This window comes from Diorhabda sublineata, chromosome 10 (genome assembly GCF_026230105.1).
Source record: "Diorhabda sublineata isolate icDioSubl1.1 chromosome 10, icDioSubl1.1, whole genome shotgun sequence".
In the NCBI taxonomy this organism is placed as follows: Eukaryota; Metazoa; Arthropoda; class Insecta; order Coleoptera; family Chrysomelidae; genus Diorhabda; species Diorhabda sublineata.
Window position 1 is genome coordinate 9547271 of NC_079483.1, and position 15704 is coordinate 9562974.

General features: G+C 30.1%; 3 protein-coding genes across 4 annotated transcripts; 2 read left to right on the forward strand and 1 right to left on the reverse strand.

The window, feature by feature from the left end:
• Positions 1-933: 933 nt before the first annotated feature.
• Positions 934-10469, forward strand: LOC130449903 (G-protein-signaling modulator 2). 2 transcript variants are annotated; one of them, XM_056787976.1, is made up of 9 exons: positions 934-1229; positions 1279-1511; positions 1567-1845; positions 1956-2195; positions 2255-2519; positions 2810-2995; positions 4408-4690; positions 4743-5040; positions 6399-10469. In XM_056787976.1, the coding sequence occupies exons 1-9, from the start codon at positions 1188-1190 to the stop codon at positions 6478-6480; spliced, it is 1908 nt and encodes a 635-aa protein (XP_056643954.1). In that variant the 5' UTR covers positions 934-1187; the 3' UTR covers positions 6481-10469. The 2 variants fall into 2 exon arrangements, with proteins under 2 accessions (XP_056643954.1, XP_056643955.1); XM_056787977.1 differs by having other exon boundaries at positions 940-1229; positions 2810-2932.
• A 114-nt stretch (positions 10470-10583) lies between these two features.
• Positions 10584-13942, reverse strand: LOC130449904 (surfeit locus protein 1). The gene is made up of 5 exons (XM_056787978.1): positions 13637-13942; positions 13463-13584; positions 13215-13412; positions 12980-13153; positions 10584-11346 (listed from the first exon to the last, which is right to left on the reverse strand). Exons 1-5 carry the CDS (start codon positions 13769-13771, stop codon positions 11148-11150), a joined length of 828 nt encoding a protein of 275 aa, XP_056643956.1. The 5' UTR covers positions 13772-13942; the 3' UTR covers positions 10584-11147.
• Positions 13943-14425: 483 nt separating this feature from the next.
• On the forward strand, positions 14426-15101 carry LOC130449906 (uncharacterized). The gene is made up of 2 exons (XM_056787979.1): positions 14426-14535; positions 14585-15101. Exons 1-2 carry the CDS (start codon positions 14517-14519, stop codon positions 15001-15003), a joined length of 438 nt encoding a protein of 145 aa, XP_056643957.1. The 5' UTR covers positions 14426-14516; the 3' UTR covers positions 15004-15101.
• The last annotated feature ends 603 nt before the right edge of the window (positions 15102-15704 follow it).

Here is a 15704-nt window from a genome sequence, read left to right on the forward strand (position 1 = left end):
TTTGACCAGACTAACGTAGCTTGTTTTAGTCAAGTGCAATGTTCTTTACATCCTTGCACATACATTTTATTTTCACAGTCTACGAGATTGTATTACCTGTATTCTAATTAACTGATTTTCAGAAACTTTTGTAAATGAATGAAAAAAAAATGGTTCAAAAATATATAGACAGTTTGCGTCCTTCGTCTCGAAAATGAGATAGAGATAAAAATAATTTGCTCATTTTCATGTTTAATTTACATTATACTTTGTTCTGTATGTACGTAGACATGAATCAAATTTAGATATATAGGGTGTAGCATACATATGGATTAAAATTTCATTTTTTATTTAATTAACATTTAATTAAATATTTCTACAAAAAATGGATTTCTATAATTTTGTTTTATGCAAAACATTTTCTTTTATATCGTTTTGTGGGTAAAAAATAAGACTGAACGGGATGAATAAAATCCATGTTTTTGATACTGTACAAGTACACAATCAGAGTTGCCATCAAAAATTTAAATCTAGTGACTCCCTGAAGTAGTTCGGGATTAGATCCACGAACAAAGCTATAATTTTTCCTGATACCATGGTCCTACATACAGGTCTGAAAACAAGGGTAGCCAGGTGGATTCATTTTACGGACGATAAGTTACCTCACTCTGTGGCCGCCAGGTCGGCGTTGTAATCAAGAGATGGTGTTAAATTGTGTTAACCTAATAGTTATTATTTCTATAAGTAATGAATTGTTATAAATAAAAGTAGATAATATGTAATTATATAAAAATAGTTGAATAAGTATAAAGATAGCACTGCTAGCCGCTATATGGAAAATGGGCTTGGTTTCTAGACCTGCATATAAAACCGTGCCTGATTCAGAACAGAGTACATCTGTTTGTAATAGGTGTAATAGAGCAATTTATTCAAACGGACTAACTCCAATTTCACGCCCATAACTGTCATTTAGTGTCAACTTCATATTGTCAATTTTTGTTTGTTTAAAGTATTAAAATAAAAAATAAATAACATTTAAATGTAAACAGCTGTGTTACTGCAACTATAATATTTGCTATTTACTTAAACATAAATAGTACAAATTCCATTTTCACAAGTGTTTGAAATTATTTCATATAAATAAAAATTTGTTAGTAACAATTTTTTATTATTCTTAGTAAGTGAATCATACTATCAATTTAATAAAAATGTCTAGTACTAGTGTTGATAATGTATCGGGAGAAGCTCAGGTAAGTGTATTATTGATTACATCAACGTTTGTAAAATAAATTTTTTAAGGAGTATGATGGATCAGGTAATATGTGTCTGGAATTGGCATTAGAAGGTGAACGTTTATGTAAAGCTGGCGATTGTAAAGCAGGAGTGGCTTTTTTTCAAGCTGCCATACAAGCCGGTACCGACGATTTAAGAACTCTCAGCGCCATTTACAGCCAATTAGGAAATGCATACTTTTATTTAGGAGACTATGGAAAAGCCATGCAATATCATAAGCACGACTTGACTCTAGCAAGGTAAAATATTCAAATGTGTGAATTCTTAGGGTTTATTTGTTTCATTATTTTAAAGGACAATGGGGGATAAACTTGGAGAAGCAAAATCTTCAGGTAATTTAGGTAATACTCTCAAAGTAATGGGTAAATTTGATGAAGCAGTTGTTTGTTGTAAAAGACATCTTGAGTTGTCTAGAGAATTAGAAGACAAATTAAGTGAAGGAAGGGCTCTTTATAACTTGGGAAATGTGTATCATGCCAAAGGAAAACACATAGGGAGAGTTGGTAATAAGGATCCAGGAGATTTTCCTGAAGATGTGAAAAGTTGTTTACTTCAAGCTGTAACATATTACGAGTGAGTCTTTACACTTTTCAGATGTAATTTCATATTTTATTATTATTGTATGTCTATAAATTTATAATATCATTCTTAATGTTGAATTTTCTATTTCATAAATATTCTAGAGAGAATTTAGCATTAATGCAAGACTTAGGGGATGTTGCTGCTCAAGGTCGAGCATGCGGGAATTTAGGTAATACTTTTTACCTTTTGGGAGATTTTGCACAAGCTATTCATTACCACGAAGAACGATTGTCAATAGCCAGACAGTTTGGAGATAAAGCTGCCGAAAGGAGAGCTCACAGCAATCTAGGAAACTCTCACATCTTCATGGGTCAGTTTGAAGAAGCTGCTCACCATTACAAGTAAATATCTTTCAAAATATAAAGAATAAATAGAAAAATGACATTTATTTTTTGTTAAGACGCACTCTTTCCCTGGCCCAAGAACTTTGTGATCCAGCTATTGAAGCACAAGCTTGTTATAGTTTAGGAAACACTTACACTCTGCTTAGGAACTATGATGCTGCCATAGAATATCATTTGAGGCATCTTCTGATTGCACAGAATCTCTCAGATAGAGTTGGGGAAGGAAGAGCTTGTTGGTCATTGGGTAACGCGTACGCTTCATTGGGTAATCATGATAAAGCTTTGACTTTTGCCAAGAAACATTTGGAAATTAGCAAAGATGTAAGTTATTAAAGTACATTGACTCCAAAATGATATTTAACCTTTCCACTGCTGTTATTATCTTATCGATATTTTCTTGAAATTCATTAGAATGGGTTTATGGGTTTATTTTAGTTGCTTGAAGATCTTGTACCTGACTTTAGGTGTAGTCAGCATCACAGAATATTTGTCTAGACCTACTAAAGTGGGTTGACTATAGAAGAGCGTCGCAGTGAAAAAGTTAATTAATATTCATGCTTTATCTGTGATAATGTTTATAATCACGTTTATGTTATTATTTTTTTATTCAGTTGGGCGATTCGATGGGAGAAGCTACAGCCAAAATGAATATATCAGATTTGAAAAAAATTTTAGATATACCAGAAAGTCCGAGTGATGATACAGAGTCAACTAAATCGGATGCTTCGAATAATGTAGGTCAATCGCATGTTCAAAGGGTGAGACGTGAAAGCATGGAACAGCTTAGTCTGATTAAGGTAGTGGCTTTGCCTGATTTTTTATTTCTTGCATGTAATTTGTACAAAATAATTCTTAACCAAACGGCATTTGTTTTATATGTAAATGAATAACTTGTCTGAAAATAACTTGGGCTTCTTTTTGTTCAATTTTTAGTGCTGAAATTGTTTTGCAACATTCTTGAAATAACGTTTAGTGTTTATGGTGTAATTGTGACAGTAGGTGCTTCAATTCTGTTACAGGTACATACGTAAGTCTCTTAAGAACAAGCGTAATATGTACAAAACAACATTGGGTATTATGCTTGTTGATAAAAGATCTCTTGAATGTACAAAGAAGCAGAATTGAAGAAACACCATAAACACTTCGTTTCTTTCTTTGTATGTATAGTATTTATGGTCGACAAGGCAATTTTTGTTAAATGTTAAGTGTTTGTGATGTAATTGTAAAATAAAAGGTTTTTGTGAACCCCTGACTACAACAAATGTATGTAGAAATGTTTAAATGTGGTTTTAATAGTGAATTTTAAAAACATATTCAGAAGCTTGTGAATGTTTGGTACTAAAGTTTTGATAATACATGAAATTCAACATGACTGATATAATGAAGAAATAATATTGGTACTTTAGAAAGAGTAACATTACAAGAAAATCTTAGAAGTATATTGACAAGATACGTAACAGTAATGAATGGTAATTGTTTTTAAATAAGAAAAGATCGTAATTGAGGTAGATACTTCCATAATAAAACATCGATTTCATTCAGATCAATGTTTTTTTAAGAAGAAATCTAGATTATGACCTTAAAGTGTAGTAAAAAATACTAATGATATATTTGCTTCTGCTGTGAGGGTTTTCAGCAGTACCAACCTTCAAAAATATAAAATCAGTAGATAATAAATGTATTGTGTAATAATTAGAATAATAACAGTTGTGGAAACAAATTTCCGAAAAAAGAATCCAATAAAAAATCATTGATTAACATCATTACGCCTACTTCACATACTGCAAATAAAATTCTTTCTTCAACAACAGAAATAAGCACTGAACTTATTGATTTGCAGAATAATTTCATCCACTTTTTGCTAACACAGACCCTTAGTAAAAATATTTTTTGTTTCCATTGTTTGTTCATATGGAAAAAATCAGCTAATTGACTAATAAGTACCAGTCTACAATATTTTACCAGTTGATTGAACTTGATACAGTTGCCAAACACCCCAAGTTGGTAGCTGGTGATTAAACATATTTCAATGTTTGTGGTTCAATAGCTGCTTTAATCCTGATCCTTTGGTTGGGGATCTTTCATGAAAAACCATATTGAACCCCAATATTCTTTTTGGTACAACCAATATCACATTGTTGTCAATTTTATTCCACTCTTGCTAATACATTTGATTGTAATTTTTTTATCACTAATTTTAAAATTCCAGTTAACTCCAGATGGAAAACGGCCGGGTTTGTCGTTGCCTCAAAAAACTACCATGAAAGCCTCAGTGGGGGAAGAAGACGATTCGTTCTTCGAACTGTTATCCAGATTCCAATCGAAAAGAATGGACGATCAACGTTGTTCTCTAACTGTCGATAACAAAGAAAACAGAAACACAAACAACATTCCTTATAACAATGAAACTCCTGAAGATTTAATTGATATGATAGCCGGAATGCAGAGCAAGAGAATGGACGAACAGAGAGTATCTTTACCTCATTTACCTGGTATTTCTAATTAACAGATAGTTAATATCAGAAACTAATCGTTTTATTTTAGGTTTGCAATCGAATTCTCGTCAAATATTGTCGGATCCGCATCGTTCTAACAGTGTAAACAGTGTTCCCGATGACAATTTCTTAGATCAGTTAGTCCGTTGTCAAGATTCTCGTTTGGAAGATCAGAGATCTCCGTTGCCTGTCGCCGCCGTTGACGCAGAAACTGATCCCCCGCCGCCAACGAATAGTAGTAAAAGCGGAGCCACCGTCCCCGATGAAGATTTCTTTTCGTTAATTATGAGATTTCAATCTGGTAGGATGGACGACCAACGTGCTTCCGTACCAAGAAGAGAAACAAGGTGAAACGCTTTTTTTAAATCGTATTTTACTTAATCCTTTTCGAAAATTTGATATTTTTGATGTTAATTGTAACACATCAGGATTTTGGTTATTTATAAACAGAAATTGAAATTTTCAAAACTTATCAACTTCAAGCCAAAAACTGAATTTTTTTTCGCTTAAACAATTTACAGGCTATAAAAGAATAACTTGAATCTAATAACCATTAAGACCCCCCAGACCACCTTTACCATGATTATCTATTATGCTTATATAAAATATCCAATTTATTACTAGCTTAGGGTTGATTTCTTCATATTAAGACCCTTTAAACTGCTTTCACAATGGTCATTCAGTGTGTTTAGAGGACACATGGAATCCCATACTAGTATATAGAGTTGCTTTCTCCACATTAAAATACTTTTATTGTGGTCATCAGTTGTGCTTAGAGAACATAGACCATCCCATACAGGTTTAGTTGATTTCAACAAAATTGAGTGCCTACAGTGCTGTTTGGTTGTCCGTAAAGAGAGCAATTGATCAGTATGTTTTTTTTCCTTCATATTAAGGTCTTTCAGACCACCTGTAACATGTTTTAGAAAGAGTATAGAGAACATAAATACTAGCTTAGAGTTGCTTTCTACAGATTAAGGCCCCTCAGACTAGATTGTTAAGAAACCATACACTATGCATATTAAACTTATCCTCAGACTTCTATTACCAAGTTTAGAGTGTGTACAGCAATTTCATACTAGTTTAGAGTTGCTTTCTACATATTAAAGTCTCCAAACACTGTTACCACGGTCATCTATTTTATTTGGAGAATATAAACAACCCCATACTAGTTTAAAGTCAATTTTTAGATTTACCATTGTCATCTAGAATTTTAAGAGACCATACACTATTCAGAAGACTTTTATAGTAGCACCTCACATACTCTGCCTTTTTAAGTTCGATAAAGCTTTTTCTCAGCCATTATTACAAAAATTAAATCTTGGTCTTCTAAACCCACATTATTCATTTAAAATTTAGCATCTATTTTTTCTTGAAGTATCATTTCGATTAGAAATTTTTCGGGTTTGATTGATAAAGTGGATAAACTTTTTTGGAGGGTCGGTAATATTCTCCAGTTTCTACTCCTTCCCTTCTAAATTCCATCATTTAAGTGGCTAGTAACTGTTGGTATTAATGAAATTTCTAATTTTTTTTTGTTTTTTTTTATAAATGTGTCAATAGAACAAGTTTATTACATTTAATTAACAGTATAACTCTATATTTGAGTTGTGCATACACTTAACTAGAATTTTAAACTTTAATTTTGAATTACACTGTATATTTTTTATGTAAATGAAATACTAATGTTTTTGTTTGATTTCAGAATCGCAAATGGTAGTGTACCTCATCCTCCTGATAATTTAAACAACAATTTAAGGAATTCTTCGACCAAAAAGAAAAAGTAATACAATGTTCAATGGATTATGGATTTACGTTGTAGATAGTCTTTAACTAATTTGAATTAAAATAAAAACATCGTTTTGACTGAATTTTAAAAATTATATAACTGTAGGCATTCCAGTTCATAAGCGATGAATCAAATACAAATTTTTTTTACATTTAGTGAAGAAGCTTGTTGTTGCTTGGCATTTTTAATTAAACTAAGAACACAAAATTCCCAAATCAATTACGATATAACAACCCCCTCCTCAATAAATAATAGAAGACAAAACCTAACCAGTCTTCCACTCCCTGAACAGTTTTTAATGTTATTTTTAGTTTGTTATATTTCTCCTGACAAATGTGACAGTGACGTTATAGATTCCATTTAAAACCTTTTAATTTGCAATGAAAATGGGAACTTTTTTGAACCGTTTAGGTCTTATTAGGACTCTTCAGTACAAGTTATTAAAATTTTGTTTCAAATTTACAATTTGTACTGGATATCATTTGATCCTTATTCCATAATAAAAACAGAATTGTAAAACTGTCCTTTTCCAAGATTTTCTCAAATTTTAATACTTTTTTTAACAAATTATATCACTCGTAAACTATTCACTGTCTGTACTTCTTTTTTTATTGCAATCACTTGTCTTATGTGTTTTTCTATTATTTTCATACATTTATAACTTTCAATATTTTCTCAAATTGTATCACTGTATAAATTATGACATTTGCAAACTATTTATTACTTGTACATTTTTCTTTTATTGCATTCTGAATCACCCTATATATTTTTTTGTTATTTCCCCTGAAAAACGTGACATTATTGACTTTATTAGTTTGTTATGAAAATGGGAAATTTGTAGACTTATTCAAGTCTTAATGGGACTCTTCAGCACATTACATTATTCCAAATATTATTATATTTGAATAAATAAAAAACAAAATTGTAAAAGACATTTTATGTGAAATGTCACTTTTCCTAATATTTTATTCAATAGCTTGACATTTTTTATCAAATTGCATCATTCTTAAAATATTTTTTGTCAAATTGCAAACTATTCTTTACTTTTACAATTTTTTCTTTCTTTTTATTGCAGCACATAACCTAGTAAAATATTTAAAACTCCAAACTGCTGGTCTTCGAGTCATTTTATGATTTCGTCTCATTTCTTTTTATCTTTATAACTTCTTAATCACCCTATATGTTTTTTCGGTTGTGTTATATTTACCTCGACAAACATGACAGTGACATTATCGATTACGATAATATCTTTTAGTTGGAAACGAAAATGGGAAATTTGTAGACCTGTTTAGGTCTTAATAAGACTCTTCAGTACAAGTTATATGTTCTTTTGTTCAAAATATATAATTTAAACTGGAAACCACTTGGATACTGTTTGATTTTAGGATCCTAACATAATTCCAAATTCTTTTATATTTAAATAAATATAAAATAGAATAGTAAGAGACATTTTGTTATCAAATTACGTCATTTTTAAAATATTTTTGTCAAATTTCAAACTATTCTTTGTTTTTGCATGTTTTCTTTCCTTTCATTGCAGCACGTGACCTATTAAAATATTTAAAACTCCAAAATGGTGTTTTTTGTCTTATTTTATTATTTTAATTACTTCTGAAACACCCTATATGATGGTTCTGTTCTATTTCTCCCGAACAACGTAACAGTAACACTATATATTCTGCATTATATAAGTTGTAATGAAAATGGAAATTTTTTTGACCTGTTTATGTCTTATCGAGGCTCTTCAGCACAATTATAAATGAAAATTTATAATCTGTACCGGAAACCGCTTATTTTTTTTTTCTAATAGTGTGACATTTTTTATCAAATTATGTCATATGTATAAAGTCTTTTAGTTGACTCTACGTTCGGTATTTCTTTGTACATCCTTTACCATTTTCTCCAGTGCCCATCTAATTGAATATGTATTTGTACCAATGCTCAGTGGATCAAAATTCGATTTCGTTTTCTACTAAAGTACAATGTTCCTTTCATTTTTTAACGCAATAAGTTTGATTTTAATTTATAGAATTGAAGATATATTTAAATACGGTTAACGCAAAGTTGCCAAATTTTTAATCATAGAAGATATAAAATATAATAATATATTAATTTTAGTCCAATTTATTCTTCATTTTTATATGTTTAAAGATAATATTATTTTTAATACCTATTTAGAAGTAAAGTTTCAGAATTTCAAGGTAGGTGAAATTGTTAAAAGCTCGAATTTCCCACTAAAATTATCATTTTTCGAATACAGACCGTTTTTTTTTTCCTAAAAAATTGTCATTACATTCCAAATGGGTGTTAAAAATACCACATTATCTATTTTTTCCATGAAAACATTATTTATAAGGTAAATGTTGAAGTAGGTTCATAATTTTTAAGTAAATAAAGCATGACAAATATTATATTGTCCAAAAATTGTAATTAACTATACAGGATGTAATGAAAATATATTAATTATACTATATACGAGGGTGAAACAACAAGATTGCGGATAAAAAAATCATTTTATATATCAATTCAAATTGTATATATTTTCTCAAACGTTTTTCAATTTTTTTACCACTTTCAAAATCAAGGTTATCAAAATAGGTATTTTCACAATTTGAAACAAGAAATAGTCACTCTGGTATTAATTTGGAGGAAAGGACGGCCTAATTCATGGATTTTTATCATCTAGTCATTCTTGCGTGTTTTCTATTAAATAATCATAAGTTATAGATCTTTTTATGCCTCATCGGGACTCTTCAGTACAAGTTATATATCAAAATTTATAATCTAGACCGGAAACCACTTTCTTAATTTTTTTCTAACAGTGTGTAATTTTTTCTGTGGAATAGTCTTCATTCTCTCAACATAGAACAGTATAAAGACTTTCAATTGACTCTAGAAAAGAAAATTATGGTTCTAATTGGTTTGAAAACTTTCTTACAATCTGGAGAAGTTGTAGTAAACCTAAAAAGAAATGAGATTTATTTTTTCACGAACAATGTTTTCCCCTTAGAAGTATACCAGCGAGGTAGCCATATACCTGAGGAGTCGTTGTTCATTCTATTGATAGTAGCACTGAAAGTCTTTAACTAATTGTCTGTCAAAATTAAATGTACACTTTCAACGTTTTCGTTAGTTTTTGAAGGTCTTTCTGAGCGAAAATGTGCCAATAAAAAACTCCATTTTCCTTGTTTCAATTTTACAAAAATTATACTTGCAGATTCACCAACTTTATAACACGAAAAATGATTGCTCGAAGTAGCTTTAAACTCCAATGTCTGGAACTTCACTGGTTGTATTGTAAAAAATAATTTATAAGTTGTACAGAGTCAAAATACACATCCAGGAAGTCTAGCACAACGTAATAGAAAAAATGTTGCAAAGTCTCAATATTGTTCTTGTGCAAGCACTTGATGATCAGTTTTTTTATTGTTAAATGTGAAACTCTCTCGATTTTAAGATTTTCTTTTTAAATATCTTTCTTATCATCCCTGATGTGTAAATTGTTTTGTTATTGTCACTTTGGTCTCCCTCGTACACTTTTTCTTGTATTTTTGACTTTCACATTTTTGTCGATTATTATACTTGGTATTATTTTTTTCTATCTCTGATGTATTTTTCTGTTTCAACCTAATTGAAATATATTTTTTCTTCTGTTTCATTTGTGATATCCTCCACATGTCATCAATTTATCATTTAGGTTTGATTTTAGAGTCTTCTTGAATTTTAAAATCCTCATAGATCGAAAATAAATATTATCGATTCTTTACCTCAAATTTGCACACTAATATTTTCACAACACACTGTATATACCATTTGTTGGACAATGTTATTATTTAGTATTAACAGAATATTAATATTTTAAAAGACCACTATATTTTACAGAGAATATATAATATAAAATTTTATAAATTATTTATAATTGTAAATGGTATTGTTGATGTTAGTGCCAAAATCTTATACCTTCTGAAAATAAATTAAATAAACAATTTTCTCTGAGTTTTTTTTGTACAAAATATATCCGGAAATAAAAAAAAGTTCGATACTATTGTATATATACATCAAAAAAACAAAAATTAAACTACATCGCGCGGGCTAAATCTCTGGAAACGGCGTAGCTTCGTTGAAATCTCGGCTGGTCGTTTCGATGTCCCGGGACAGAATGAATTTCTCCTCGATTCCAAACGTCTCGCCTGGTTTCGTATAAGTATGAAAAGGTAAGAGGCAGGTATATTGGTTTTTCCCAAAAAGTGTTTCAAGTATAACGGGGAGGTTTATTTAGTTGTACACTATTAGGACATAAATACCAGTTAGGGATGGAAGGATTATTGTGTACCTGTATTAAGTCTTTCTACGGTGTAATCGTCGTATATTTAAAAATATATTTTGTGTTGTTGTTCTACCTCAAAAAAACAAATTTTTCTCAAATGTAGCTATTTTTCTGGTGTTTTTCATCCAAATTCCCTACTCCTTCGAGGTACTTAAGCCTATATTGCTATAACCAACAGGACATTCGCATAGTAGATCCTTTGGTGTCTCTATGGTGTCTTTGTTGTTTGTAATGCGTATCGTATCAGTTTTTTGTTGGGTTATTTGCCAAATAAAATATCCACATCATCCGAGAAACTCTTAATCTAATTTATTCAACACTATATAACGATTATTTATTTATTTGATGAACTTTTTATACCACATAAAACTAGTAGCACCACATAAACTAAACCAAGTCAAAATATATGACAAATGTTCATTTCTCAGAGAAATTCTAGTTTGTCCTCCTATAGGTCCATTTGGAATATCAAAATCGTTGGTAGCATCTAAGAAAATTGGCGAAGCTCCAGTTACTGCCGTCATATGATTCAAATCCCTGAATAAAAAAATGATAAATGAAACTTTTTGTTTGCATTCATGAGTGGTACAAAAAAATATCACTAATTTTCATTTTGCAGAAAGATTTATTTAGAATTCAAAATAGATTTGTAATTATTTTATCGTGTAGTGTAATGAATCATTCTGTAATCGTTCCATACAAAATAACAGAGTGATGCTGAAATTCGTAACGAAAGTTCACCCATGGGGGACCTAATTAGCTTTCAGTTTTACATTATCCCAATTTCTAAAAACATAAACCTCAAGATAAGTTAAAATAATAACAAATCCATACAAGTGTTTTCAATTTTTTAGATAAAATATTCTTAGATATCAATCTAGAAGCAAAAAAAATTTAAAATAGATGTCGGTTAATATGATAAACAAAAATTAAAATGACCTGTATAATAAGGAGTAACAAATATATTGAAAGTACAGAAGATGAAATAATAATTGCAAAATAGTTAAAAGGATGAAGAAAATAGACTACGAGTAAAATAAAAATATACTGGAATACAAAATTATTGACATGACATTATTGGTGTGGAAACACAACTGTAACATATGCAGCACAAAATTGGACGATGGAAACGGAAACCTGAGAGTAATAGCAGGAAAAACTAAGTGTGGGCAAAATGAAGAACAAACACATTGGAAAAGAAAAAATAAAAGAATAAACGTCAAAAAATAATGAACAAGACAAAACTTATACACATATAGAGAGAATACAGACAGATCAATTGAAAAGATAAATTTCAAGCAGGAAAAATGATTAGGAATTAAAAAAAGGAAGCAAGAATGAAATGAGTAAACTAAATTAAAGAACTGGAGATCAAAAAAGAAAAACGTAATAGGTTAAACATTAACATACTTAGTAGAAAACTGGACAATGAATATGAGTACCCGAGAGAAATAGCAGGAAAAACTAAGACAAAATAAAGAACTAAAGCATTCGAAAAGGATCAATATCAGAATTAATGATAGAAAAAATAATAAACAAGACAAAATATTGCAAGAATTAATTGACAAGAAAAACTGCAGACAGGAAACATCATTTAAAAAATGAAGGAAGAAATCATTAAATGGGTATCCCAAATTAAGTGCCTAAACAGATAGGAGGTTTTTAAAATGTGGAATTTTGAGAGTTCTATGGACAGCAAGAAAAAACCGAAGAAGAAACTACTGGACACAATATTTTCTTCAACTTTTGATAGAACGAAACATAGAGGGAAGAGAGGGATTGGGCAGAAAGAGGATGTCGTTGCTACTCAATATTAAAAATTTGATAGCACTACAGGCGAATTAATTCATACCACCAGAGACAGGATAAAATGGCCAGAAGTGATCGCAAACATCGATTAATTGACAGCAGAAGAAGTGACCAAGTCTCCCTATCCCTCTGATCAAGTGTCCCCTTTTATGGACGTGTTTTATTATTAAACATTATCAAAAATAATTAATAATACGATATTTTCATTTACAAAATGGCTGCAAATGTGTTTAAAATACCGAAAGACACATTGTGTAAAACATAGATAAAATAAGATTATGATTTTTGTGATCAACTGTCCCCCATCTCCCCTACATAACATCACAATTAACTTCAACTTCAATATATAAAATAATTTTACCTATAAAAATAGATGTTACTTCCTTCTCTATTTTTCATGGTGAAATTAGGTCTAGGTTCATGAGTTCTTAATATACCGATTACATCCACAACTCCATTAACTTGACCTTCTTGTCTAGTTTTTGGATCTTTGAGTTTATTAGGTACCCATCCTCTATTTATCAATATAGTATCACTAAAATATTTGAATTTAAAAGCAATCTTCACTCAATAATGAAAAATACTAAAAGCATTACTCTCTATTTTCCAACTTAAATGGAGTGACAACCAAATAACCCTGAGTCGTATTTGCACTTCCGGATACGAGTGAACTTTTTGTAGAAGCATCACCTTTCACCAACACTGAACGGGGTCCAATGTATAATTCTTTATCGTGAAGAAATTCACCTCTCACATGGATAGCTTTATATTCCAAATCCTTTAGATTATCCAAACTGAAATACTGATTATTTATTCATATTTTATCAAGTAAAATTTTACATACTCCTCTGGTAATTTAACCGGATGACTGGCAGTTCTTTCTTGTAAATCTGCTATAAGTTGTTCTTTCCATTTTTTTCTTTGCATTTGCCAAACGCCTAACGAAAATGTTGTAGCGGGAATCACCTACAAATTTCAATATTAACTATGCGCCGTATACATTTTTGGATACATTTACTAAAAGAAACCAACCAAAAGGTCCAATTTTTTTTACATCAACTGATTTTATTTTCCTAGTATGCGTACAATAATGACGAGTTACACTTTGTTTCAAATTCAAGAGTTTCGAATGTTGCAATATTTTTAGAAACATTTTAACGCCTCTTAGGAGTTGCTTTCGGACTTTTTAGTGATATTACTATATAATGCAATTTTTTTAAATCATCTGTCTATCATTGCATCATTTAGTAAATATTTTCGTATACTAAATACTCAAAGAAAATCATGTAAACTCTAACCTAAATTTTATTTAAATGACATTTGAGGCTTATCATCAGTAGCTTTGTTTGATTGATTAATTCCGACTTCATTCAGGGTTCCTTTCTACTTCTTAAGAAATCAAATTACAATCAGTTATTTATGCGTAATACCAAATAGTGACAATTAAACTTAATTAACTGCTTATTAAACTCCTTTTAAAACTCTCATTTCGTAGATCGTATTTTGTAATTTACTCAAAAAAGTACAACAAATCACGGTAAAACTCCTAAACCAGTTCGTATTTAAAGATATGTGAGACCCGCTTCAAAAAATTAGTAGAACGTGTCCAGAATCAACAACACAGATCTAAAATAGGTTGCTGAGGATCAACAAACTTAACGTGCCTTCGAAAATACTAATTGATAATAACAGTATTTCTCATCTTGTTTCAGTTTTTCTCTATAGATAGTTTCATATAATCATATTTTTCATACACTAGCCTTTTATTTTATAATTTCAATAAAACTATATAATTTTTTAAATAAAACTTTCGTTCAAGACATGCGAACTGACATGACACCTCATCATAGAATCAAGATCTGTGGTCGTAGTAATTGTGGGGTTATGGGTTTTTGAAAATGGATAACAAAGCGAAAGGTACAAAAGCTGTAATAGTACATATAGATTTTAATTTTCATATTTCTAGTTCCTCCAGGCTGGAATGATCCACCCATGTTAAATTATAGTGCATCTAATCCACCACCAAAATCACGGATAACAAACAAACGGATAGCTTTTCCTCTGAATAGCACAAGTAATAATTCTGGTACCGCATTACCAAAGCCGTTAAGCAACCTTCCCCCAATGGTGACAGAGAGCGTGGATAAATCAATATCGAAGGAAATTATTGAGCAAACATTAAGTAGGTTACTACCTTCTGAAGAAAATAAACATTTTCATGACATATGGAACAGTGATGTACCAGAAGAATTTGTTAAGGAAGTTCATTTAATGACAAATTGTTTAACGAAAAATGACAAAGAAGGTGCAATAACTCATAAAAAAAAACTTTTGTCAGAGTATAAATCAATATGTGATATTTGGTTGAAAGATTTCGTGTTTTAAAGTGTTGAAAAAATGTTTGGAATGAAAATTTAATGATGTTTGGTTGTAGTGTTAAGTAATATGTATTTAACTGTAATAAATTGAAAGTTGTGAATTCATATGTGTATAATCATTATATATGACTGGAAAATTTTAAATATATTATGAAAAATGCACATTATTAATGAGATGTAATAAAACAAAACTACAGGCAATATAGCATTGAGGTTGATATGAAAATTATCATTGTTGCCAGATTTTCTCGACGATCTTAATGACTAAGTGTCAATTTTTTTCGAGATTCAGTGACATTCCTGCAAGACTTTCTTAGCAATCTTTCAACTATTGGACATATTCCTTTCCAGATTCAGTGACATTGTTGACAGACTTTCTTAAGGATCTTAATGACTAAGTGTCAATTTTTTTCGAGATTCAGTGACATTGTTGCCAGACTTTCTTGACGACCTTTGGACTAATTGACAAATTTTTTTCATATCCTTTAAAATAGTGGTGGATGGCTGCACAGCAAAGTATTTTAGCAAAAAAACTGGCACGAACGAAAATTGTTAAATAAAAATGGAAACAAAACCAACAAAACATCAATCTCAAGCAAAATGGCGTTTTGCATTTCATTCAATGCAACTTTAATAAGAAGAATATATATATATATATATATATATATATATATATATATATATATATATATATATATAGAAAGATTC

Coding starts and splice junctions, on each gene's coding strand:
- LOC130449903 (XM_056787976.1), top strand. CDS start 1,188: ATGTCTAGTACTAGTGTTGATAATGTATCGGGAGAAGCTCAG. Junction 2,196..2,254: donor GAAGCTGCTCACCATTACAA/GTAAATATCTTT, acceptor TTTTTTGTTAAG/ACGCACTCTTTCCCTGGCCC. Junction 2,996..4,407: donor AACAGCTTAGTCTGATTAAG/GTAGTGGCTTTG, acceptor TTAAAATTCCAG/TTAACTCCAGATGGAAAACG.
- LOC130449904 (XM_056787978.1), bottom strand. CDS start 13,771: ATGTTTCTAAAAATATTGCAACATTCGAAACTCTTGAATTTGAAACAA. Junction 13,585..13,636: donor CTTTTGGTTGGTTTCTTTTA/GTAAATGTATCC, acceptor TGAAATTTGTAG/GTGATTCCCGCTACAACATT. Junction 11,347..12,979: donor AGTAACATCTATTTTTATAG/GTAAAATTATTT, acceptor TTTTTTATTCAG/GGATTTGAATCATATGACGG.